General features: G+C 33.9%; 4 protein-coding genes across 6 annotated transcripts; 2 read left to right on the top strand and 2 right to left on the bottom strand.

The window, feature by feature from the left end:
- The first annotated feature begins 6,583 nt into the window (after nucleotides 1–6,583).
- Nucleotides 6,584–12,815, top strand: LOC109172703 (kinesin-like protein KIN-7F). 3 transcript variants are annotated; one of them, XM_019321923.1, is made up of 16 exons: nucleotides 6,584–6,786; nucleotides 7,212–7,437; nucleotides 7,594–7,683; nucleotides 7,799–7,899; nucleotides 7,987–8,100; nucleotides 8,181–8,262; nucleotides 8,482–8,549; nucleotides 8,645–8,710; nucleotides 8,813–8,937; nucleotides 9,094–9,433; nucleotides 9,511–9,615; nucleotides 9,898–9,927; nucleotides 10,206–10,235; nucleotides 10,318–11,379; nucleotides 11,845–12,164; nucleotides 12,260–12,815. In XM_019321923.1, exons 2-16 carry the CDS (start codon nucleotides 7,242–7,244, stop codon nucleotides 12,576–12,578), a joined length of 3,048 nt encoding a protein of 1,015 aa, XP_019177468.1. In that variant the 5' UTR covers nucleotides 6,584–6,786; nucleotides 7,212–7,241; the 3' UTR covers nucleotides 12,579–12,815. The 3 variants fall into 3 exon arrangements, with proteins under 3 accessions (XP_019177468.1, XP_019177470.1, XP_019177469.1); XM_019321925.1 differs by lacking the exons at nucleotides 6,584–6,786; nucleotides 9,898–9,927 and having other exon boundaries at nucleotides 7,031–7,437; XM_019321924.1 differs by lacking the exons at nucleotides 6,584–6,786; nucleotides 10,206–10,235 and having other exon boundaries at nucleotides 7,031–7,437.
- A 28-nt stretch (nucleotides 12,816–12,843) lies between these two features.
- On the bottom strand, nucleotides 12,844–13,841 carry LOC109172704 (histone H1). The gene is made up of 2 exons (XM_019321926.1): nucleotides 13,619–13,841; nucleotides 12,844–13,379 (listed from the first exon to the last, which is right to left on the bottom strand). The coding sequence occupies exons 1-2, from the start codon at nucleotides 13,826–13,828 to the stop codon at nucleotides 12,966–12,968; spliced, it is 624 nt and encodes a 207-aa protein (XP_019177471.1). The 5' UTR covers nucleotides 13,829–13,841; the 3' UTR covers nucleotides 12,844–12,965.
- A 1,601-nt stretch (nucleotides 13,842–15,442) lies between these two features.
- LOC109172437 lies at nucleotides 15,443–18,532 on the top strand. The gene is made up of 6 exons (XM_019321592.1): nucleotides 15,443–15,590; nucleotides 15,682–15,765; nucleotides 15,856–15,940; nucleotides 16,921–17,009; nucleotides 17,964–18,075; nucleotides 18,216–18,532. Exons 1-6 carry the CDS (start codon nucleotides 15,555–15,557, stop codon nucleotides 18,428–18,430), a joined length of 621 nt encoding a protein of 206 aa, XP_019177137.1. The 5' UTR covers nucleotides 15,443–15,554; the 3' UTR covers nucleotides 18,431–18,532.
- A 388-nt stretch (nucleotides 18,533–18,920) lies between these two features.
- Nucleotides 18,921–20,304, bottom strand: LOC109172749 (GDP-mannose 4,6 dehydratase 1). Its single transcript, XM_019321996.1, has one exon. It carries the CDS (start codon nucleotides 20,236–20,238, stop codon nucleotides 19,120–19,122), a length of 1,119 nt encoding a protein of 372 aa, XP_019177541.1. The 5' UTR covers nucleotides 20,239–20,304; the 3' UTR covers nucleotides 18,921–19,119.
- Between the last annotated feature and the right edge of the window lie 6,405 nt (nucleotides 20,305–26,709).

The raw sequence follows: 26,709 nt of genomic DNA, 5'->3' as shown, positions 1-26,709 counted from the left end.
TTTACAAATTTGAAGTCACAGGTTTCGTCATAAGTACAAAATAAACAAACAAAGAATAATGTGAAAAACAGTACGTGATGAATGTAGTATAGATCTTCAATTCGAATCACTTTTGGCATTCATCATTTGAAAAAGAAAAAAAAAATTCTTAGAAATATAGAGCTTTACTTTGTGAAAACCCGCAATATAAAATATAAATATGTATGTATTCAAACTAACAGTTTAGATTTTTAATTAAATTAAAACAAAATATGTATTTTAATTTGGATAAATTTTTTTTTTTAAATGAAAAAAAATAAAGCAAAACAAGATTTTCTTCATAAAATACTATATATATATATATATATATATATATATATATATATATATATATATATAAACCCGCAACTACTACCATAAGGTGTACACCATGTAAACTCTGCTCCTATGTAATATAAAATTAGAAGATCAATTTTTGAGAGGTCACAAGTTCAAACTCCAGTTAGGACATTGACTCTTTGTGCATCATTACTACTTGAAGAATTATGAATATATGGACAGGCCCGCATGGGTAGCTCAATTGGTCATAGAGGTGAAACTTTGGAAGAATGACCAAGGATTGAGTCTCACCAGTGACAGTGTGGGAGCAACCTCTCAAACTGTCAGGTCGGGGTGTGGGGACTCTTAGGGTTGGGATTTAGCCTTTTGGAAGAATGAATATATGGACAGATAATAATACGAGTAGTACTAAAAAAATGTATAAATGAATTAAATTCTTTTTAATATGAGATTAGAAGACCAAGTTTTATGATTATCAATATTTGACCGGAATAATTAATATTTATTTATTAAGGGGCATATTAAATTTTTTAGGAATTATTATTGTTAATTATATTGCTGTGAAGGAGGAAAAAAACAAAAAAGGGGTGACAGATAGGGGAAGAACCTTTGATTAAATTACAAGGCATATATATATATGATGATTGAATATAATGGTCCTGTCCTGGCCATGCATATGATAAATCTATCAATTCAAATTCCAACAATGAAGGGGGGAAATGATAAAGCACTGCTTTTCTCCGCACATGCATAGCTTCCAACCTTATATTATTATTACTCTTTTGGTCAAAAGATGTCCCTCCAAAAACACAATATTCATCAGTCTTTACTTTTGCAATTACAGAAGAAAAAGAAAAAGAAAAAAGAAAAAAAAAAAAAAGAGAAAGCAATATGCCCACTACCATAGGAAAATTCAAATATACTTTGAGCTGATTTAAATAAAAAATAAATAAATCCATTCAGAATATTACCTTAAAATGATCATTTAATTTATCATATCGATCACTCTTTTCAAAGCCTGGAGAACTTTAATTTCATGGAATAGGACAGGCACCATACATGCAATATCTAGGCATGCATATTGGCTTAATCTTGATTAGTATAGGGTTTAGAGTAGAGACAACAATGATTAGTTTAGTTTATATGATTAATGATAGTGGAGGAAAAGTATGCCAAGTACAAAACACCACAGGAGTTGGTGATTTAATTTGTGGGTTTTTTTATCGACTAGATTCTTAGGACAGTATATTTCAAAAAAAAAAAAAAAAAAATCTTAGGACAGTAAAGGAATATTTGTAACTTGGAGATTTGAAAAACAAAATTTAAAAATTTAAAAATTTAAAAAAATGTTAAGTTGCCAGCATTAAATCTTATTTAATGTTTTGGTTAGGTAAGAGTAGAATTTTGGGTACATGGGCCGGTGGATTACTTTATTATTGACTTGAGAGGGTGAAAAGATATCATCATGTGAATGTGGACCCATTTCGAAGCTTCAAAACCCCAACACATGAAACCACTGTTTTCTTTTAAAAACAAAACACCACTATTTCTTTTTTATTTAATCATAAATTTTTAATAAGTCAATTAAAATCATTTATCAATTCAAGACTAAATTCTGGTCATGTGGATAAATCTCTTCTTGTGATCCTAGTAGTAAAGAATCACAAAGATCGAGGTAAATCAACCTAAGTTACTTACTTATAGTTGATCGGCTTAAATCAAGAATAACAATAAAACATTCTGCTAGGAATCGAACTTGTAACATGTATTATGTTTATAATGCCCTAGGTTTATCATGTATTATGTTTAAAGTATTTTTATTTTACACATGATCATAAATCTAAATATTAATGTATATAAACACTAAATTTTACACATCCCGCATATGAAAGGTCAGGTAAAGAAACTTAAAACCGCATTACCTAAAGCATTATCATTTATTGAGAAACTTATAAATTAAAAATAAAGACTCATGATTATTGAAATTAATTTAAAATTATTATTATTAGTGAAATTATAGGCAATAATAAGTAAATTAAAGAAAAGTTTGACTTGAAATTTCACCATCTGCTATCATAATTCATAATTACCGACATAACACGCAATTAATGGGTGGAATCTTCGTACTATACTTTTTTTTGAGGGGTTCGTACTATACTTTAGTAAGGTGCAATGGTTAATGAGTAAATATCCAAAATGTTCATTCGACTATAGCTAAATTCACAAATTGATCATCGATTTTCAATTTCAACCAATTAAGTCTTTAACTTTATAATTTTAACACAATTTGGTCCCCTGTTTATTTGACCGTTTGTTGACTGGATTTTTGAGGATATATATGTAATTTCATGGTCCATCGTCGATTTTTTAAGGTTCTGGTTGCATTTTCAGACCGCACTGTTACATTTGAATCCACTGCCGAAAGCAATCTACCAAATCTAGTCGCCTTTCTTCATCCTCCCTTAGGATTCAATGTAGTTGAGTTCGTACCAGAGCGAAGATGATGACGTGTTTCTGAACCAGTGCAACGTCATCCCGGAGGCCACCACGTGCTCCGACGAGAGCTGAAGGTTCTTCTGGAGATTGTCGATCACGGTCAACAAACGGTCAAATAGATGGAGGACCAAATCGTGTCAAAATTACAAAATTAAGGACTTAATTGGTTGAAATTGAAAGTCGATGACCAATTTGTGAATTTAGTTATAGTCGAGGGACCATTTTGGGTATTTACTCGTTGTTAATTATAATTCTTCCCAAACGGGTGGTTAATTATAATAAAAAGAGCAATGATATATACTCTTAATTACCAGGACTATGTGGTCTAATGGTATCCGGGTTGGACTTCCATTTGGAAGGTTGTGAGTTCGAACCTCAATGGAGGTGTTATTAGTTCTTTGTGTTTCAATAGGTTGAAAAGGTATACTACTATGTAATAGACCTAGTAGCATTCAAAAAAATATATACTCTTAATTTATTTTTCTTACATTTGTTCCTATTGACTTTGACATCAATTTTTATTTTTTTAAACACTCATATTCTTTACAAGTAGTATATATATTATAATTTCTCAATCTACTTTCAGTTCAAAGAATCATATTAATGTCTTCACCAAGATTCGATACCGTGACCATTCATTGACCATGTATGGTAAAATAGTTAGTCTATAGGCCAATTTTGGCTTATTTGACCACTATTAGTTGTTTGATTTGGTTTAAAAATCAATATAAGTGTTTGATTACTTATTTTTTTGTACACCAAAATGCTAAAATTCGAAAAGCTACTCGAAACAACTTTTTTAATTAGATTTTCGAGAAAAGAAATTATACCAAACAGCTATCAGCTAACAGCTAATTTACCAAACACTTTTCTACAATCAGCTAATGTTATCAACTAGTTATACCATCAAATTAACCCAATCAGTTAACATCTAACAGCCATTTACCAAACATGACCATATTTATATAATTTTATGTTTTATTTTATGTTTATTTACCAGAATTGACCTCTCTTAATAAGAACTTATCAATAAAAGCTACACAAGTATTATAAATGTGTATAAATATTACATTATTGGAGTGAATAAAACCATATCATAACATTAGGTCATCAACTCATCATATGACCAATGGAATAGTATACAAATATACAATCCCCAATGTCAAACTTTTAATTGTGCTAGACATTGCGTACTTTACAAACCGGACCCTTCAATTTTTTTGATGATTGAAAAGGACCTCCCATTTGCAATTATTAAGTATTAGGGCTTTTCATTTCATTTAGGGAATTGGATAAATCTAGGTTTGATACTATGTGTCAATTCATCATTAGAGTTCTAATCCATTGAATTGAAATGTTAACAACCATGTAATTGAAATCATACGTTTAATCATATATAGTTATATTGTCACATATCAGCAACAAATTAAACAACAACTTGTTTATGGAATTAAGCAAATTAGTTAACAAAAGTTATGATGATGTGTATGTGAGGTTGTTAGCATTTACATCACTCTATTTGAATATACACACAATATAAAGAATGGTGAATATAGTCACTTGAAAATGACAACTAGACCTCTATTTTTAAAAAAAATTAAAAAAAAAATTCATAGTAATATTTTGAATTTCTCATCACTTATCAAAATAAGAGTTAATTTTATTTTTGGTCATAAATTTATAGGTCGTAGTCTACTTTTAATTTTTTTTTTTATCAAAACATCCACATTTGATTATAATATTATTGTGGCATTATCATTTTTGGTCCTCTACCAACAAAATCTTTGAAATGTCGTTAAATACAAAAACATTTTGATCATTTTTATAAAAAATCTTTGAAATTTAGTTATGATTAGTGAATTCACCCCGCTATATTTTCATGTTTATTTTTTTTTTTTTGAAAAAGCCTGTAATTGTAGATCGGAATGGCTTTGTATTTAACGGCATTAAAACTGTTTTGTTGATAGAGGACAAAAAATGTTCATGTTACAATAATACTATAACCAAATGTGGATGTTTTGATTAAAAAAAAAAAAAAAAAAAAAAAAAAGTGGACTGCCAACTATAAATCTAAAACCAAATTTGAAATTAACTCTCAAAATAATATTGTTACTATTTTGCTCTTATTACTAAAAAAAATCATTATTTTCTAGGAAAAATGTATTTTAACCTCTCAATTATTCTCATTTAGTCACTTTAGTCGTCGATAATAACTATCAATTGTAAAACTAGTTCGCAGTGTAACTAAATTTTCCTTCTATAGTTAGGACATACTCAGAACACATCGTGATCTAACCAAAAAAAAATGCAATTTTGATCAATATGTGCTAACTTTATCGGCACTTACAATTTGTGTTTTATTTGACACTTAATACTATGTTACACAATTTTACCATTAAGTATTTTACATATATTGTATCGAGTTACATACTAGGTAAAAAAACATTAGTAGTTGACACCAAATGTTAATAAATAGACTAAAATCACACATATTCGGCTACATTAAGAACTAATTTTGCAATTGACATTTATCAAAGACTAAAATAACTAAACAAGAATAATTAAGTGGCTAAAATTCTATTTTTTATTTTTAAAATTATAAATAATATATGTTGTTGAAGTATAAAATTATTAGCTTACATGATTTAATTAGTTTTTTTTTTTTTTTTTGAATGCTACTAGCTCTATTACAATGTAGTATCTGTTCATATACTTTCTCAACCTACTGAAACGCAAAGAGCCAATAACACCCCCATTTTCAGGATTTAATTAGTTAAGATAGTCAGAATTGTTTATTTCTCTAAACAACAAAATGTTCATATTCAATCATTATTGTCAACACTACTTAATTCTTTATATGGGATCTGCAAATTTCATTGTAAATCTTATTGAGATTGGTATGTATTGATTTTGAATTAATATTTTTCAAAATTTAAAGATTTGTCGATGTATTTAGAAAATGGCTTATCAAGCAAAACTTGATTTGTTTAACTATCAAACTAACACAATAAGTTATTGTATAAATCAATCATTTATCAAATACTCCGTATTAGTTACCAGCTAATTATATTGCCAACCACTCATGCATCTTTTCAAAGGAAAAAAAAAATGGTACAAAAGTATTATACTAATGCTATTACTAAATTTTATTCTAAAATAAATGGTACAAGAGTATTATACTAATGTTGTTACTAAATTATCCTAATTAAATTGTTATTATTAAATTATTCTAATTAAATTGTTCCCTAATCCAAAATCTACAAGATATCAAAGTTCATATGCTTGCATTTCTCATTGACCACATATTGGGAAACCAAAAATGCAGTTGTTTATTTTGTCTTTGCTATATGATTAGCACTTATAATTGCAAAATTAAATAATATTGTCCATTAACCACTAAAATGGTTGAAATGTGACAATAATTGGGTAGAGGAACAATAGCATATGATTATGTATTTATGTGTACTATAAATAAAACAAACAACATTCATCTAAAAAACCTTGGCACAAAAACATACAGTTTAGTATTAAATTTCAAAATTAAATCGATTTGATTATATCTTCTCATGAGTTTAGGATAAATTAACCTGGTCCATAATATAGTTCAACGAAATCGAGAAATCAGTGTTAAAAAAAATTGTAGTAAAAATGGAGAATGAATGTGGTGTAAAAATATGGGGGGTGGAAAGGAGATTATAACAAACACAAAATACCAAAAGGAAAATTGCCCCCAACCAAACGGTGAAAAGGGCCAAGAAACAACTGCCATTGTCAACTCTCTGTTTTTCTGGGCAGCTGTGGATTATCTTCAAGAAGCAGAGAGTTCGTCAATCCCTTACCTATACGTACAATTACGTAGGCATATATATTATATATCTATATTATATATCTTTTAATAAATCGAAGCGTCACATCAAGCATCCAAGAAAACGACCCAGAGGCTGAGGAAGAATTTTTCTCCATTTTTCCCAGGTGAAAGAGAGAGATTTTTTATCTTTATTTTTATTTTTATCGTATAAATTGTATAAAATGTTTTTGGTTTCAAATACAGACATGAAATTCTCGACCTAATCCTCCATTTTTAAATTTTCTGGAACATTAAATGGAGAATCAAGACACTTGTGACAGTCTGTAATTGGGGACCAGTGAGTTACATCCGCCCCACGCCCCATCATCATTAACAAATACGGGAAAAAAATTGAATTTTTATTTATATAAAATATATGGGTATTGGAAATGAACGGAAGAAGACAAGGAGGGCAGTGTATATAAATGAAGAAGGAGAAAGCGCCATTCTTGACTTATAAATTGTGTTGTTTCCAGTGATATTATTATGGAGGCCCATCTGTGTTTTTTTTGTTCAATGCATTGAAAAATTATTGTGTGGAATTTTGTAGTCATATGTGCTTTGGGAAGAAAAAGGTGGCATGGAGGGAGGAGGAGAAGAGACGATGAGAGGGGAGAGGATTTTGGTGTCGGTGCGGCTAAGGCCTTTGAATCACAAGGAGATTTTAAGGAATGATGTTTCGGATTGGGGGTGTGTCAATCAAACCACCATTGTTTACAGGAATGTTGATCTCTCGGCTTCTGAGAGGTCTATGTATCCCTCCGTCTATGGATTTGGTAAGCAAATGATCAGTTCTTGAAATTTTAAATTTTAAATTTGGGATTTTGATCATCATCTTGTATTTTTGTCTGATTAGTTGATTGTAGTCTAAAGAGTTCTGAAGCTAATTTGTGTTTTCCTTTGTAATTCTTGGATTGTGGTTTTGGTTCTAGACAGGGTATTTAACAGTGATTGCTCCACGAGAAAGGTGTACGAGGAAGCAGCTAAGGAAGTTGCTCTATCCGTTGTTAATGGATTCAATTGTGAGTTGAGAGAAGACATTATCTTGCCTTCTTTTCAGTTTTCACCGGTTTCTGGTACTATATAATCTTTTACTGTTCCATTTGTTTTTAATGTTGTAATCAATGTACTCTCCAGCAAGTGTTTTTGCGTATGGACAAACGAGCAGTGGAAAGACGTATACCATGACTGGAATTACAGAGTATGCCATTTCCGATATATATGACCATATACAAAAAGTAAGTTAAAGGTTAAATGTTTGATCAATTGTGGCGTTTATTGTAATCTTACTTGCTTATATGGTGTGCTGTTTTGCTTTTCTCCAGCATACCGAGAGAGATTATGTTTTGAAGTTGTCGGCTATGGAGATCTACAACGAGTCTGTTAGGGACCTTCTCTCTTCAGATGTCACTCCACTTAGACTTCTGGATGATCCCGAGGTGAGTGATGTTTTTCCCCGATGAACTAATTGGTTCAGAAGAGATATTTTTGCGTGATGACAAATGGGTACTTTTACCAGAGAGGGACGGTTGTTGAGAAACTCACTGAAGAAACTGTGGAGGACTGGAACCATGTGGTGGATCTTCTTTCCATATGCGAAGGTAACGGCCTAACGGGGACCTTAGTAATTTTTACCTTAACTAGTGGTTGTGGCTCTGTGAGCATATAACCATTAATGTGCAACCCAACTATCAGCTTAGGCTTTTAGTTGAGATGGAGCACATGCTTCAATTTGGTATCAGAGCCAGCTTTTAGTTGAGATGGAGCACATGCTTCAATTTCTCTATGTGTTGCTGAAAGTTTCGATCAACTTTTCACAGCTCAAAGACAGATTGGGGAAACGAACCTAAATGAAACGAGCTCTCGATCTCACCAAATAATCAGATTGGTATGCTTGTTGAATATCAGTCTTGTGTATCGGTTTAATGAGCTTAAGTCCTTATAAAGTTATTAGAGTTTCACTGAACTGATGAATCGTTGCAGACCGTCGAAAGCTCAGTTCGCGAATTCTTAGGGAGGGACAATTCAAACTCTCTTATAGCTACCGTGGTATGTTGCATCTCTTTTACGAAATTCGCTTTCTAGACTATATTCATTTGTACTACACACTATTGAGGATTACTTATCTTGTTTTTTCGCATTCTAATACAGAATTTTGTTGATTTGGCCGGAAGTGAGCGTGCATCTCAATCTTTATCAGCTGGGGCCCGGCTGAAAGAAGGCTGTCATATAAACCGTAGTTTATTGACCCTGGGCACTGTGATTCGCAAATTAAGGTCATTAACTTCCCTTTACTTTTCACAATTCAACATATTTTCTTCTGTGTTTGGAAAAATAAAAATGGGAACTAGCTTTACGCCAAAATATTCTACTAATTTTTTTTTTTGTTTTTTGTTTTTTTTTTTTTAATGGGGTTGTGTGACGGGAAACAGCAAGGGGAGAAACGGGCACATTCCTTTCAGAGATTCGAAGCTAACTCGGATACTACAAACATCCTTAGGAGGCAATGCCAAGACAGCGATCATCTGTACGATGAGCCCTGCACGGTCTCATGTTGAGCAATCCAGAAATACGCTTCTTTTTGCTAGTTGTGCCAAGGAAGTGACTACTAATGCTCAAGTCAATGTAGTTATGTCGGACAAAATTTTAGTAAAGCATTTGCAAAGGGAGTTGGCGAGGCTCGAGAGTGAGTTGAAGAGTCCAACCTCTGAGAATTTTGAAACGTCGGATAATGCTGCTTTGTTGCAAGAGAAGGATCTGCAAATCGAAAAGGTAATCGATTACTTCATTACTTCACCCGGGGAGATTATGAATATCTTAGATGCATTATCACTCTTTGTTCTTTCTAGCTTGAGAAGGAGGTAAAAGAATTGAGAATGGAGCGTGACATTGCTCAAGCTCAAGTTAGGGATTTGAAGCAAATGCTCGGGGAGGAAAGGAAGTCCGTGATACGGGTAAATATATTCATCGAAAACTATCTGTTTTCCCTTTCTCCTTGTTACGAAAGTGAAGAGAGAGAGTTTCTAATGTCCTGTCGTATATTGTCTCAAACTGTCATATAGAACAGAGAATACAAAGCCTTATAAATAGGTGCTAGAAGACTATGAATAGGAAACAAGTTTTCACATGTCCTACCTACCTACCTAAAACCCTAAACTGCCTAATATATAGAGATTCTATATATCAAATATATATTTCTTAACACTCCTGGCTAAAGTTTTCTAATGTTTCTCCAGGTTCGGGATGATGAAAGTTCAGTGATACGGGTAAATATAACCATCGAAAACTATCTGTTTTCCCTTTCTCCTTGTTACGAAAGTGAAGAGAGAGAGTTTCTAATGTGCTGTCGTATATTGTCTCAAACTGTCATATAGAACAGAGAATACAAAGCCATATAAATAGGTGCTAGAAGACTATGAATAGGAAACAAGTTTTCATATGTCCTACCTACCTAAAACCCTAAACTGCCTAATATATAAAGATTCTATATATCAAATATATATTCCTTAACACTCCTGGCTAAAGTTTTCTAATGTTTCTCCAGGTTCGGGATGATGAAAGTTCAGTGATACGGGTAAATATAACCATCGAAACTTATGTTTACCATCTATATTTCATTTCTTCGGGCTAAAGTTCTTCTACGTACCGTTCTCCAGGTTGGTTTGGGGAACTACCCGAATTTGCGAGTACTAAGGTCAGCGGATGATCAGTGCCCTGCACCCGAGATGTCCATTATGACGGTTCCTCACTCGATGGATGCTGACGTCAGAACATGTTCCGATGGACACAGCCGGAGTAGCTCTGACGAGCAATTTATACGTGTCTCGAGCTTTGAAGAGGATTTCCTTCATAACAATTCTTCTCAACGAGTAATAGTTAGTAGCTCAACCTATAGTGAAACCGATTCTTGTCAGGGATGGGATGATCTAGAAAAACAAAGTGATAGGATTTCGGAGGATCTATGCAAGGAAGTTCGGTGTATTGATATAGAAGATTCAGAAGTTAATGAACCGGTAAGATTGAGCTATCCGTTTCTTGAAGAAAACAGTGGATTTTCAGCAAGAATTGCTATTGGAAAAACAGCTCGGGGAAATCTATCGCCGTACAGTATACCAGCATCACCTCCAATCGAGGAAGATAGCGGATCATCGTTAGTGCCATTGAAATTAGACCACAAATTAGTATTTGCATCATCATTCGATGAAGACGGGAAATCTAATCGAGAATCGGTCTTACCTGTTGAGGATGAGCAAGAATTAGCGTCACCGTCATTCGAGGATGGCGGAAAATCGGCACAAGACGCATCAAAGGTAGATGAGGAGTTACCGATGGAAAGTGATTCATCTGACTTGAGAGGCTCAAGAATAACGATAAGTAGAAGCTGTGAAGCAGATCTAGTTATCGATCCATCATCTCCATGGAACGAAGAGGAAGAATACCCTGAGGACACTGGCTCAGAGAGAAAATTGAATGAAGAACCTCAGGGTTTTGAAAAGGAAATTTCTTCGTTCAACTCTGGAGCAAGCATCAAAGCCTCCATGGAAGAAGAGCATTTCACTCTTTCTGCAGACAGCGGTGTTGATATTCAGCTTGAAGCACCGCCAAAAGAGAAAACTTCCGATGATGATAATGCTATTACTGGCTATACATGCGATGCGGGGACTAAGGAAATGACTGCTTTTCAACGTGAGGAGGACGTCACTGATTTTGCTGTGGCTGTGAGTGCTATCTATTATCCCGACCCCCGCCCCTCGCCCCCTGAGCTTTTTTTTTTTTTTTTTGAGTACTACTGACTCAAGTTACAATGAAGTATCTGTTCATAACTAAGAGTCAATAGTCTGCCTCCCCTAAGGCTCGAATCCACAACCTCCTATATGGGGAGCAACTTGGTGCCACTAGACCACAAGGTCGACTCAGTTAAGCAAAGTAGTTATGAACAGATAACAGATACAGTGCAGTATCTGTTCATAACTACTTTCTCAACCTACTGAAGCACAAGGAGTCAATAGTCGCCCCTGAGCTTTTATGGTTTATCTCTTTTTGTATCTAAATCATGACTCAGTTAAGCAAAATCCATTAAAAGAGAGAAACTCGAGGCCATTTTTACTTTTTCAGATTATGCAACAATTTGTATTTTGCACGTGAAAACTTTTGGAAGTAAGTGTGATGTTTGTATGCTGCAGGTTAAGCAAACTGAGCGAGGGGCAGATAAGCCAAAAAAGAGTGTAAAAGATGTCGGCCTGGACCCAATAGAAGATGAACTCAGAAGTCTTACCAATTGGCCATCGGAATTCAAGAGACTCCGAAAAGAGATAATCGAACTGTGGCATGTTTGCAATGTTTCGCTTGTTCACCGAACATATTTCTTCCTACTTTTCCAAGGCGATTCCTCTGACTCTATCTATATGGAGGTAGAGTTGAGGAGACTCTCCTTCCTCAAGGACGCATATGTTCGTGGCCAGAAGACGGTCTTGAATGGACGTATCTTATCAATTGAACAAAGGTAATAATAGTATACTAAATCCCAATCCGAAAACCTTTTTTTTTTTAGCTAGAAAAGGTGTTTAAGAATCTTGTTTTATTTAAAACGAAAAACAGCATTAAGGATCTTCGAGCAGAGAAACGGATGCTGACGAAGCAAATGCTGAAGAAGCTAACAGAACAAGAACGCGTGAGCCTCTACCTGAAGTGGGGAATCGGGCTTACTTCAAAAACCCGGAGGGTGCAGTTGGTTAACCGGTTGTGGACCAGGACCGACGATATGAACCACATCTCTGACAGTGCCTACTTAGTTGCGAAGCTCGTGAGGTTCATGGAGGTGGAGAAGGCTCCAAAGGAAGTGTTTGGGCTCGACTTTGGAAGAACCCGTACTTCACCGAGCTATAGCTTCAAGCGCAGCTTGATTTCTATTTTGTAGTAAAGATGTGGGAAGAAGGAATGTATATTTTTCTGGGTATTTATTGCTTTGATGGTGTGCCTTCATTCTTGTATATTAAACTTTACTGCGTAATATTTTACCATCTTGGGTCTTGGGAGATCTGTTAAGATGATTGATTGTATATTGCTCTTCCATTTGGGAGAGATATGTTATTGAGGGTAAGGGTTTAGGTTGATGTTTAGCTAAGTAATTTGAAGCTGCAAACAAGTTTGATTACATAATTTGCAGAAACAAAGATCTAAGATGTTATAATCCTACAAACATATACAGAAAAAGAGGACTTTTCTTACATTTAATAGGGAGGTAATTCACACAGTAGCTTTATTCGTTTTAATTATGTATTTAAACTGTATATATACACAACTCTCATGCAGCAACGGCCTTCCTGGTTTTCTTCGCCGGAGACTTGATAGACTTGGGCTGCTTCGGCTTCGTCGGAGTAGATTTCTTGCTCCTCTTAGCCGTAACTTTCTTCTGGATACCACCCTTCTTCACCGCCGCCGCCTTCGCTTCCTCAACCGCTTTGGGCGCCGCGGCGGCACTGCTCGATTTCGGCTTCTTCGCTGCCGTTTTGTTCTTCTTACCCGCCTCGGATAGCTTGTAGGAAGCCTTGATTTTGATCAGTTTGCCCTTAGCGGCGCTGTTCTTCAGTTGCAGGCCCAGAATCTTCCGGAAATTCGCCGGCAGTTCGCCCTTGTGCTTCTCCTCCATGTGCTTCGCGATCGCGTATGGACTCGAGCCGTTCTTTTCGTTCAGAGCCGACAGAGCCTCCTTGATCATCTGCACAAATTTCATTTCCAAAACTCAATCGCACTGCTCCGATTAAACATCAATTCAACCAATTCAATTTCTACAAATTCCGTTTCTGAAATCAATCATGTTTCTCAGCTTAAACACACATAAAAATAACAGAGAATTTCTCGGCAATCGACGCAACCGGTTCGAATCGATGAGTTCGATCAAAATCAATAGGGCATAAATGCATAATCAAATACGAGTAATTGAAACTGTATGCGCACCTGAAAGTAAGGAGGATGAGTCGCAGTTTTGGCGGCTTTAGCCTTTTTCTCTTTCGGAACCCTGACCTTCTTCTCCTTAACAGGCTTCGCCGCCGCTTGAGCCTCCCCGGCCGGCTGCTCCAGATTAGGTTTCTCCACTTCTCCGATTGACGCCATTGCAACAATCACAAACACCTCTGTAGAAACGTCACCACACAACTCTATGATCATTGCAGCCGTATCTTTCCATATTTATAACCGGCAAGAATCACTTCAATCCAAGTTTCTCAAATCCCATTGGTTGATTCGATTGAAAGGGGATTGAAACGTGGATTGTATATAGTCGTCGATTATAAGGTGAATCGGATTGAGAGGTGTCGTTCTTATCTACAGATCAGAGGGATACAGGGACGGTTTTTCTTTTCAGTTATTCAGTTTTTTTGCCGGGTATGTGTATTAGAAGGATGTGTTTTCTAATTAACTTTTGAAATTCTGTATCAATTCACAGATTTTGAATTAAGGTTTCAAATTTTTATGTGATTGAAGCCAAGAGAATTCCTGTTCTAATGTGGCTGGAATCATGAAATTTGGTTGAAGTTTCACTTTGTTTTTAGGGTTACCAAATAAAACCTCAAAAGAGGAGGAAAACACCAATAAAACAACTTACATATATAGTTCATGGTTTTATGATCTCCTAAGAAGTGTTTGGTTCAAATGATATTTTGAGATAATGTACATAATAATTTCGATAGAAATAACATCCGTTCAATTTAAATTAAACTAAATATTACACACATTAAAACTAAAACTGAATCAAAATCATATAACGATTTCAAATTTGATTTGCAAATTATAGGAACCATGTAGAACCTTTTTTTTTAATCACCACCACCACTAAAAGTATGAATATTTGATTTTAAAGTTGAATGTTAAATTTGAATAATTTTAAGAATATAATTTGAAAAAAAATAAAATATTCATGTCCAAACTGGAACTGAATTTTCATACTTAATTATCTTAAGTTACTACATTAGAGATTAATATGTACTTGTTAATAAAAGATGAGTTTTTATATATATAATTATTGACACACGAGGTTCAGGAGTTAAGAAGGTCGAAAAGCCCTCAACAAGTAGGCAAATGTTAAAAATGTTCTAAATTTGAAATCTCCTCTACTGTGGAACAAGCTATCTTATATAGAACTGGACCAGTGAGTATATGTGAAAATTCTCGTTGACAATGGACATGTTGCGCTCACTACAAGTCAGTCAAGTCGGTTACGCCACATGTTAGTGCTGAAGAAATTCATATGGATGTGATGATTGAGATTACACTTCACGTGTTGCTTGTTCGTCCAAATAGGGTTTACTTTTTAGTTCCGAAGGTCAAAAAATACACTACTGGTGTTGAAAAATGTCAAAAAGTTGTTATATACGTTCCGTATATCGATATCACTAGTCCTCCACTTCTTATTAACACACAAGTGTCAGTTATGGGAAGTAATACAAGGGAGTTACCATCGACATGCTACTCACAAAAAAATTACTCCGTACTTTAATAATAATAAATAAATACATAGTTAAAAGTGTAAATGAAAATGTTATATTGTAAAATTACAAGTTATTTTGATGTGGCAAAATATCATATAAAAAACATGTAATAACAATTCAAACATATAATTGTGACGTTAAAAGGTGATTATTTATAAGTGGTGAATGTAAAGTTGCTTAGAATGGTTGAACTTTGAAGTGTAAATAATCTCAGGTATTTTCCCATCTAGAAATTATAAAATTCGTTAGAAACAGTCGGGGCAAAATGACCCGCCCCCACCCATTAGATGGTCGCAGAACAACCGGACTGACTCGGCGGTTCGATACTTCGATTCGATCGGCGATAGTCGTCTTCCAAGTTCCAAGCAAGGACAGGTCATCGGAATCTCTCGAAAAGAACCCTATCCATGGGTGCATCAGAGTCAGTTCTCTCGAGCTCACAGGTACTTATTCAAATTCAACCTCTGAACTCCCCAGTTAATTTGAAAATCATTGAAATTTTCTTATTATTTTACTTTTTATGATTTAATTAAGAGGCCGGTCGATGAGATTACCACGGTTTCGGAGCGCGCTGAAGGCGTAGATCCTGTCTTGGAGAGGCTGAGGTCCCTTCAAATTGTGAGCCTTCATTTTGTTTTTGGCTTTTAATTGTTTGTTCGATCATTGTTGAGCTCAAGTGTGCGTGTGTTTGTATTCGCAATTTCGCAGTCTAAGCCGATCCTGACGTCGCCACTAGCAGAGAGTAGTCTGACAGACATATTGGTGAGAAAGACGCCATATGCTTCGAATTCAGGTATTTAAAGAGGGTGCTTATACTTCTTCTTGTTGAATATTTTATTTCGAAAAGATCATACGAGTAGTTCTTGTGTTTTAAAAATGTGCACGTAATTGAACTTGAGGTGGAGTTTTTGATCTATTTGCATCTCTTGGCAGTCAGTTTTAGAGAAGTGAATGCAAGTGTTTAAAATCTCTGCCAAACTGAAGTAGTAAACAGTAAACTATCCAACCAATAAATTTATAACTATGGCAATTAGCAAGCATGTCTTAGAGCTGAAGCTAGAGAGTGGACTAATTCTGTTGTGATAAATGGTAATGGAATGCCCACTATCCTTGGCACAAGAACCATATTCACTTTCTGTCGAAAAGGATCCTATGCTATGAATTATAGTCTATGCTTCTGGTCTGGTAGATACCATTGCATCAACCCTCTTCCATCACGTTTTATTTTGTTCAATCATTTCAAGAAGTAGCAGAATCATCTTCTGCAGAATGTTCAATTCAAAGATGCTAATTTTCATTTGTATCTATTCTTTAATCAAGAGGAGTGTACTAATTAGAATGGTTAGTGCCCAGAGGCCGTACCCTATTGATGTCTTCTGGCTTGAAACCCACAATGGCAATAGTTGTCTGTCTATAACTTAATCAAGCAATTTTTAGGGAATACTGGGTGCACGCATGTGTGTTTGTAAGGCAAGCAGTAAGCGAGAGAGACACCTGGAGTCGTGCAAGAGCTGAAGACTGTTGGACTTTGGAGTTGAGGGTGAACTGCAGGCATATGGTTGTTTAATGTTTAGAATTTTAATGGATTGCTAACTGTTCTCCATTGCTCAACTCGATTATATTCATGTTATTCTGCACTCTTTGTTATGGTAGTACAAAATAAGGTCATGAAACAACAAATAGACACTTTTTTTTGGGGGGGGGGGGGGGGGGGGGGGTGGGCAGAGATAATTTTGGTGAATAATGATGTCAATACTTGTGTGCTTGTTATAGGTTGTGTAGACCCAAAAGTCCTACTGGAGCTCTTCTCCACATACCGTAATTGGCAAGAGGATAAGGTCCAGACGATCAATAAAAAACAGGTTTGCCACATATCATGCATCTTTGAGGCAGTCAATGTTGAAAAGTCATCTCTTCATGTTTGATTGTTTTCTGGTGAGGTTAACCTGAGAGTTAGAAGATTGGATCTCTGCCAGATTTCCGTGTATACTCTTGTCTTTGAGTAATATGTTCACTCCCATCTTATATGGGATTCAATCTCTAAGAAAGTAATTTATAGCCATCTAAAACCAGCTTTCTTCATTCATTTTGTTTTTAGTTTTCTCCCTGTGTTCTCTTAGCCTACACTTTGTTTTCAGTCTATCTTTGGTGGGTCAGAGAAGCTTTGGAGGTACAAAAAAAAATATGCTTGCTGGGTACATTAATATTTACTCATGCTAGTGACTTATACACCACTTGAAGAGTCCATTTCAGGCTTTCACTTAGGACCAAAAACCATTAAAGTGCTTCAACATTTATCTTCTTGTTAACAGCCTATTTTCCTCACATAAAACAAGCTCCATTATATCAGCAGCTTCACTTGTGTGCTTTCAGTCTATAACTTCATCACTTAATGTACCCAAAAAAAAGGGTCCAGATTTGAGACCATAGGCTGATGCAACTGTAAAGAAACTTGATTGATTGTTTGAGGTTGTTGATTTTTTCACTATCTACTACTTGTGTTCAATGTGTAAATCATTTGTCTTGAAGCACCTAAAAGGATGGAATAGAATAAGATGCTGAAGACATTTGTATTCAATGTCTGAAGTCTTGTCCTGTATTAAGTGTTTTAACTTATTTTACAGCTTTTTCCGATTATGACAATCTAAACAAAACTAAACACTAAAAAAAAGTATATTCCCCCTGAAACATCTTTCTTTTTCTCCCTTTTTGTTTAAATACACATAGTGAACAAGGTGCAAGTGTTTTTTGCTAAAACAGGAAAAATGAAGAAATTCTTGGAATAAAACATTTCCATTTCTTGGTGATTGATGCAGGAAGAGATAGATAACAAAATAGAAGTAGTAGATGCATTGGCAATTAAGCTTCTTCAGCGATACAACTACTCAGTCTCAGCAATGAAAGCAACATCACAGCATCTGTCAGAAGGTATATGGAGTATCTAATTTTCTTTGAAAAAATGACAACTATTATGCTGATGGGAGAAAAGAAAAAGCCCTTGTGATAACAGCTTAAGCATATTCACAAAACTTCATTCTTATTAAACCTTTCATTCAATTGCACTGCAGTACATGTATTACAAGTGGAACTTGGAGAGTTGAAAGGGAGATTGACTGAGGTAATCAGCAACTGCGATGCGTTGTGCAAGAGGATCGAGTCTGAAGGACCAGAATCACTTCGATCTTCTATCAAGCCATTTACAGTAGCCTCTGTGAACCCAGAAGATGCTCGCAGATCCGACTCTTTGCAAAGCGACACTGATGACGGGCAGAAGATTGCTTAGAAACTTACTAGCACATTTTCCATCCCTTTTCTTTTTTCGTTTTAATTATAGATTGTACTTCCCATTCCTTATCACGCCAATAGCCCTGTTTGGTAAAAAAAATTGGCCTATAAGCCAATTTTGGCTTATTGATCATTATTAATTGTTTGATTTAGTTAAAATATCAATATAAATATTTGGTTAATTTGCTTTTTGCAATTTCAAAAGGCTAAAATTAAAAAAGTTACTCCAAACAACTTTTTCAATTAACTTTTTGAGAAAATAAATTATACCAAACAGCTATCAACTAATAGCTAGTTTGGTTACCAAACACTTTTTTATAATCAGCTAATATTATCAACTATTTATACCCTCTAATTAACACAATCAGTTAACAACCATTTTACCAAACAGGCAGTAGATTGGACACACTCACACACCCTAGCTGCTCTAAGCAACACAAATAAGAAAAAAAAAATGTGACATTATAAGCTGAAATGTAAAATGTATGTGCCGCCGACACAACCAATTCAAACCATTTCTTAATTGCAGTAAAACTGGATAATAAGTAGTAAACTACTGTAATTTTGAATGATGAACTCAATGACTAAAACTCGATGTATATTAAGAAGAAGAAGAAGAAAAGTGATTCTGGAAAACAACAGATAAATGATATTGTTTGTAGCTACCGTTGAGTTGAATGGAAGTGATTAAGGTTGTTGCTGGGCATCCATGTATCCAGCATCTACAAGAACCTTCTCCCTTTTAGCCATATCGATATCTTCATCCACCATCATCTTCACCAGCTGCTGAAATCCCACTTTGGGTTTCCACCCCAACACCTTCTTCGCCTTGCTGGCATCGCCTTTCAGATTATCCACCTCCGTCGGCCGGAAGTAGCGCTTGTCAATCACGACGTGATCTTTCCAGTTCAGCCCAACATACCCAAACGCCACCTCCAAGAACTCCTGCACGGTGTGAGACTCCTCCGTGGCCACCACGTAATCGTCCGGCTTCTCCTGCTGAAGCATCATCCACATTGCTTCCACATAGTCCCCTGCGAATCCCCAGTCCCTTGACGCCTGTAAGTTCCCCAGGAAGAGCTTGCTTTGGAGCCCGATTTTGATCCGCCCCACGGCCCGGGTGATCTTCCGGGTCACGAAATTCTCCCCGCGTCTCGGGGATTCGTGGTTGAACAGGATGCCGTTGCACGCGAAGATCCCGTAGGCCTCCCGGTAATTCACGGTGTACCAATGAGCCGCGCATTTCGACGCCGCGTAGGGAGATCTCGGATGGAAAGGAGTCGACTCCGACTGCGGCGGCGGAGTGGATCCGAACATCTCCGACGACCCGGCTTGGTAGTACCTCATATGAGACCTACCGGTGGCCGAGATGTGGGACCGCACCGCCTCCAGGAGGCGGAGCGCGCCGGTGGCGACCACGTCGGCGGTGTAATCAGGGATTTCGAAGGAGACAGCGACGTGAGACTGAGCGGCGAGGTTGTAGACCTCGTCGGGAAGGATGGTGTCGAGCCAGCGGCGGAGAGAGGAGGCGTCGGTGAGGTCGGCGTAGTGGAGCTTCATACGCGCCTTGTGAGCATTGTGGGGATCGATGTAGATGTGATTGATCCTCTGCGTATTAAAATTCGAAGATCTACGAATGAGGCCGTGAACTTCATAGCCTTTGTCCAGGAGAAGTTCAGTGAGGTATGAGCCGTCTTGGCCAGTGATGCCAGTTATCAGTGCGATTTTCCGGGGAGTTTGAAGCGCCGGAGTTGGGGATGGCATTTCGCCGCCGTTAGCGGTGGATTCAGATCTGTCGGAAGCCATGACGGTGTTGGGTCTTGGGAAAATGGGGCAAAATGGAAATGTCGACTTGACTGTATCTAATTGACTCACTATATAATCACAACAAAAGTTGATTATCACTAGTATAGAATATTTTCTCAAAAATCAAAATTTGTACCCCCTTTAAATACACTAAATTATGGAAACCATCTCTATGATTTTAGTGTCTAATTTAATTTAGTAAATTATGAAAATCGTTTCCAAAACTATATTGATATCTATTTTAAGTAAATTAATTTTGAAAATCGTTTCTACCACTATAATGATTTTAATATCTTAATTCTTAATTCTTAATATCTATTTTAGGTTAATAAGTTATGAAATATTTTTAAGACTATAACGATTTTTATATCTTAATTCTTGATATCTATTTTAAGTTAATAAATTATGAAAATTGTTTCAAAGACTATAGGTTCGAATAAAGATGTTTGAGAAAGAATCATGAATATTTCAAAAAAAAATGAAAATTATTTTTAAAAATATAACGATTTTAATATTTTGATTCTTGATATCTATTTTAAGTTAATGAATTATAAAATTAAACTATAACGATTTTAATATCTTGATTCTTGATATCTATTTTAAGTTAATAAATTATGAAAATTGTTTCTAAGACTATAACAATTTTAATATCTTGATTCTTGATATCTATTTTAAGTTAATAAAATATGAAAACCGATTCTAGGACAATAACGATTTTAATATCTTGATTTTTGACATCTATTTTAAGTTAAATAAAATATAAAAATCAGTTCTAACGCTAATGATTTTAATATCTTGATTATTTATTTCTAATTTAATTTAATAAATTAAGAAAATCGTTTTTGGAAATATAATGATTTTAATATGTTGATTCTAGATTTCTAATTTCATTTAATAAATTATTAAAAGCATATCTGGTTTATGAAATATGCCAATAATGAGCGATCAACTAGGTTTGAACCACGATGATCGGGGCTTAGATTCTTTTATGTTGAAAATATTTTAAAAATATATATAATAAATATTAGTATACCACCTATGGTCCCTCGAGTTTGGTGGCATCGCCATCCATGGTCCCTAACTTCCGTAATTACCATCCGTCATCCTCCGAGTTGTGAAAAGTTACCTTCTAGCGTCCTTCCGTTACTTCCTCCCGTCTTAGCCGTCAAAATGGAGGGTAATATTGTCATTTGACTTATACGAAAAGAGTTAATACCAGCTAAGGTCCCTCGAGTTTGGTGGTTTGGCCATCTTTAGTCCCAAACTTGGCCAAACAATATTAAAGAAAGTTGGTGGTTTCTCAACTTCCAACTCGAACTCCCTCTTCTCCTATACAATATTAAAAAAAATTTACAAATGTATAGGGGTCGTTTACTTCATTTATCTGTTTTTTCATTTCCAGTTTTCCATTTCTCCAGTTTTCTTTCTCCATTTTTCCAGTTTTCCTTCTCCATTTTTCCAGTTTTCCTTCTCCATTTTTTCAGTTTTCCATTTTTCCATTCCTCCAGATTTTTATTTCTCTAATTTTCTGATTTTATTAAATACACTCATCCTATATAGCATTTGCACATTTCTACAACAACAACAACAACAATAATAATAATTTAATAATTTAATAATAATAATAATAACAATAACAATAATAATAATAATAATAATAATAATAATAATAATAATAATAATAATAATAATAATAGCATTTGTACATTTCTACAACAACAAAAACAACAACAACAACAATAACAACAACAACAACAATAATAATAATAATAATAATTTAAAAAAAAATAATAACAATAAATAATAATAATAATAATAATCCTATATATAATAAAGCTATATGGTCTTGTGCAACATTTAATTTTCACAAGACCATAATAATATTGTTATTGTGAAAATTAAATGTTGATAATCAACATTTAATTTTCACAAAATCATAATAATATTGTTAATTATAATAATAACAATAATAATAATAATAATAATAATAATAATAATAATAATAATAATAATAATAATTGCAATAATAATAATAATGATAATAATTTCCACGGACAGTTTCTAATATATATATATATATATATATATATATATATATTTACTTATTTATTTATTATATTTATTTATATTTCAATTTCTACTGGCAAATTATTGTGAGGAACGATGGTCCACATAATTGTATGGCTCATGAATATCAAATACATTTTTAATATATTAAAAATACATTATTTTTATATTGAAAGTACCTTACATACATATATAATGCACCCTTAGTATATTTAAAATATACTTTTTATTGCATGCAACCCCAAAGTTCATAAGTTTGAAATTAATATATGGCATAGCTAGGCGGCCTAATATTTAAGATTGTTGATGTGCATATTGAGGACTACGGAGACAAAGATGCGTTATTCGTAGATTCATCGGATACTATCCAACAACACTCTCCAACTTAATTGACGTGAAGTGGCTTAGTAACATTAAGATTATATTCTCAAATTATTAGTTCTCATCTTTTATTGATTACACACTTAATTCGATAGTATTTGGAAGAAAAAATCAATGTTCGAACTAAGATTGTGATTTTGGTCTTTAAATGTCAATTGTATGTTGCTACATCTAGAGTTAGAAATCTCAAAGGTCTAAAAATTTTGATCCGTGGTGACTCTAAAATTGTAATTCAATTACTATTGTAGTTTACTAAGTTCTTAAAAATTTGTAATATTAAATACTATGTACTAAATTTTAATATAGTTTAAGATTTGTAGTAATCACCCACCTTAAATATTATTTTCATTGTAAATATATTTATGTTCATAATTTTATCATAGGAATTCACACATAATAATTATTAAATAACAAAAATTTTATATATGAATAAACCTCATATAGGGTATATTTTTATAACATATTTTCCGTGCATCGCACGGGACAAATACTAGTAATTTAATAATAACAATAACAAAAACAATAATAATATGAATATGAATATTATAATAATAATGATAATAATAATAATAATAACAACAACAACAATAATAATAATAATAATTTAATGCTAATAATATAATAATAAAAATAACAATAATAATAATAATAATTTAATAATAATAATTTAATAATAACAATAATAACTTTAAATAATAGTAATAATAATAAGAATTTAATAATAACTATAAATAATAGTAATAATAATACATTTGAAGAAGAGAATACGAAAGAAGGAAAATAATGGAATATGATGCAGCGAAATTTGGGACTAAAGATGGTCAAACCACCAAACTCGAGGGACCTTAGCTGGTATTAACTCTTTTCGTATAAGTCAAATGACAATATTACCCTCCATTTTGACGGCTGAGACGGGAGGAAGTAACGGAAGGACGCTAGAAGGTAACTTTTGACAACTCGGATGATGACGGATGGTAATTACGGAAGTTAGGGACCATTGATGGCGATGCCACCAAACTCGAAGGACCATAGGTGGTATTTACTCTTGTAAAGAATTATAAGTATTTTTTTAAAAAATGTGTCAAAAATGAAATAACAATCCTTGGAATAAGCATATTTCATTACTTATTTTTGATATTTTATTCACATGATTAACATTCATAGGAATGAACGAGTTATTCCCTGTGTAGGGGGAATAACAATTTTTTCGGCCCATAGCTATTCTCGAATCTTAAGAATAACGTTTTTATTTTGTGTCAATGACATTGTGGTCTAGTGGCATGACAAATTATGTTGTGAATCCGGGTCCACCTTGCAATATGGACCAAGGTCCAAAACGCGCATTTGGAATAACGATACCGTTAGTGGTGCCTTTCCTTAGCCTTTTTTTTTTTTTTTTTTTTTTTTTTTGGTGAATATAGAGTTCAAGAATTGTGAATATATAGTTCAAAAATTGTGAATATATAGTTCAAAAATAGTGAATATAGATTCAAAATTGTGTTATACTATTGAGTATAGAGTTCTGTAATTGTGAATATAGAGTTATTTAATTGTGAATATAGAGTTATTAAATTGTGAATATAGGTACCCGATATTTGAACCCAATTGGATCGCCTAGCCCCGATTGGACCGCCTAAACCACCCCGTAACCCTCAAAACAAGTACCCATTAATTACCCTAATAAATTCTCCGTTGACTAGCCATTATTTTTCCTTATCAACCATAAAGCCTATTAACTACCCCTTAACCCTCAATATTATTGCCTATTAATCGACATCATCCTAACCTCCAACTTATTACCCCACTAAATTACCCAACTTAATATCCTAACCCCCCTAATTATCAGTCGTTATATCGTGGACCGCGGTGCATGTGCACCGCGGTCAAAACGGCACCGTTTCTTTAAGTAAAGAAACGACGCGCCGTTAGTTTTAACGGAGCACGCATTTTTTTGTATATTAATTATCAATTGACATTACAATATATCTAAACCGACACTGCTTCACGTATTATTTTTATATTATCAAATGAAACTGCAGTTATATCAAAATGATATTGTAGCTGTGGTGAAATGAAACTGATGTGTATATAAAATGAAACTGAATAACATTTCGCATATTTGAGTGTATATTGTACAATGAAGCTGTAACTATATCAAAATGATCATGTAGTTGTGTTTTAATAAAACTATAGTGTATATAAAATAAAATTAAATAACATTTTCACATATTTGAGTCTATAAATATCGAATAAAACTGTCGTTATATCGAAATGAAACTGTAGTTGTGTTGAACCAAAACTGCGGTGTAAACAAAATGAAACTAAATAACAGAGTTACTTTTCGTGGAAGGGTGCGGAACGACGGGAAACGGATGCCCTTTTTTTTATTAAACAAAACGACGTCGTTTTGATGCGTGGTGCATAATCGATTATGCACCGCGGTACATGATATAATTTGCCCCTAATTGTATACCCATAAATCTTATTAAAACTCATTAAATGTCCATTAACCCCCATCATAAAACCCACTAATGGTAATAAAGCCTACACTACTCATCCTACTACTATAAAAGAAGACTAAAGAAAAAGAGAAGGGACATAATTCATCAAGAAATTCTATTCACACCACCTATTTTACTATTTGTACCACTTATTTAATAAGTCTAATAATTTTATATGTGGTGCAAATAAAAAAGTACTATTTGCACCATCATCATTAAATGTGGTCAAAGATTAATATTTATTATCCTTTTTTTTAAACAATCAAAATGTTAATTATTAAAAAAAAAAAAGCAAAAAAAGAAAACAAACAAAACAAAACAAAATAACCCGTCACCTTCTCCGGTGTGAAGGCGGGGGGACTGCCTTCTCACCGGAGAAGGCGAGGGGTTCATTTTTTTTTAATGTTTTAATTAAAAAATTATTAATTACAAGTTTGATCAAGGTGGTTCAAATAGCAAAATGTACATTTATTTGGCTATTTACACCACCAATGTAATTTTATAAAAAGTTTTTACCTTTTATCAATTTCAAGATACTTTATACTCACTTTTGATCAAATGGTGGTACAAATATCAATAATAAGGTAATAACACCATATTCATCTCCCCACATACTATTCTCTCTGAAGGGGAATGACTCTACCACTCTTCTTCACATATGAGGACCCTTCCTCATGACTCTTCTCCACAACCCCTCTTCCACTCTAGTACTCTTCCATCATCACGCGAAGCACTATTCTTGAAGAAGACTCCATTTTATCACAAATAAGGCCCCACATCTCTTTTATGTATCAAAAATAGCCATACATACAAAATATACACACTGATCTTTCATTATTTATATTTTATACAAATCGCTTATTTCTCTATTTTATTTACCGGTAAATTCACCAATCTAACAGATTGTATTGGACGTTCGTGGATCCCAAAAGTCCTAAAATCAACAATAGAGTCCTGTAATTGTGAATATAGAGTTAAAAAATTGTAAATATAAAGTTAAAAAATTGTGAATATAGAGTTCTGCAATTGTGAATATTGAGTTTTGTAATTTTGTATATTGAGATCTAAAATTGTGAATATAGAGTTATAAAATTGTGAACGTAGAGTCCAAAAATTATGAATATAGAGGAACGAATTATGAACACAAACGGCAAGGAAAGAAGCAATTTTTTTAAAAAAAAATTAGACAGCATCATTTTGAAGCAAAATAACGCTGTTTTGGACTCGAATCCATGGCATAACAATCCTAGTGGCATGAAGTGACTTTTCCAAATGGAATGTCATGAGTTCAATTTTCATAATACTCAAATTTTTTTTTTATTGTAATAGGAAAAAAAAACATTTACACTCACATTATAAGTGAGTACACGATTAAAGAAAAAAAAAAACATTTACACAACAAGTATTATAGAGTAATAAGACTTTTTTTTTTTGAAAACAAAGAGTAATCTAATCTAATCTAAAAACATTAATAAGTGTCAATACAAGTTATGTCCTTGATTTTTGTTCTTTTTCTATATGC

Source organism: Ipomoea nil, unplaced genomic scaffold (genome assembly GCF_001879475.1).
Source record: "Ipomoea nil cultivar Tokyo-kokei standard unplaced genomic scaffold, Asagao_1.1 scaffold0418, whole genome shotgun sequence".
In the NCBI taxonomy this organism is placed as follows: domain Eukaryota; kingdom Viridiplantae; phylum Streptophyta; class Magnoliopsida; order Solanales; family Convolvulaceae; genus Ipomoea; species Ipomoea nil.
The sequence above is the reverse complement of the archived record's forward strand: the minus strand, read 5'-3'. Positions and strand labels throughout refer to the sequence as shown.

Bases quoted from the DNA above. Each gene is read 5' to 3' on its own strand.
- LOC109172749 (XM_019321996.1), bottom strand. From the start codon at position 20,238: ATGGCTTCCGACAGATCTGAATCCACCGCTAACGGCGGCGAAATGCCA.
- LOC109172703 (XM_019321923.1), top strand. From the start codon at position 7,242: ATGGAGGGAGGAGGAGAAGAGACGATGAGAGGGGAGAGGATTTTGGTG. The intron at 7,438-7,593 runs GTAAGCAAATGA...TTTTGGTTCTAG, and splicing joins TCCCTCCGTCTATGGATTTG to ACAGGGTATTTAACAGTGAT. The intron at 9,928-10,205 runs GTAAATATAACC...ATGTTTCTCCAG, and splicing joins ATGAAAGTTCAGTGATACGG to GTTCGGGATGATGAAAGTTC.
- LOC109172704 (XM_019321926.1), bottom strand. From the start codon at position 13,828: ATGATCATAGAGTTGTGTGGTGACGTTTCTACAGAGGTGTTTGTGATT. The intron at 13,380-13,618 runs GTGCGCATACAG...AAATTTGTGCAG, and splicing joins CTCATCCTCCTTACTTTCAG to ATGATCAAGGAGGCTCTGTC.
- LOC109172437 (XM_019321592.1), top strand. From the start codon at position 15,555: ATGGGTGCATCAGAGTCAGTTCTCTCGAGCTCACAG. The intron at 17,010-17,963 runs GTTTGCCACATA...TGATTGATGCAG, and splicing joins AGACGATCAATAAAAAACAG to GAAGAGATAGATAACAAAAT. The intron at 18,076-18,215 runs GTATATGGAGTA...ATTGCACTGCAG, and splicing joins ATCACAGCATCTGTCAGAAG to TACATGTATTACAAGTGGAA.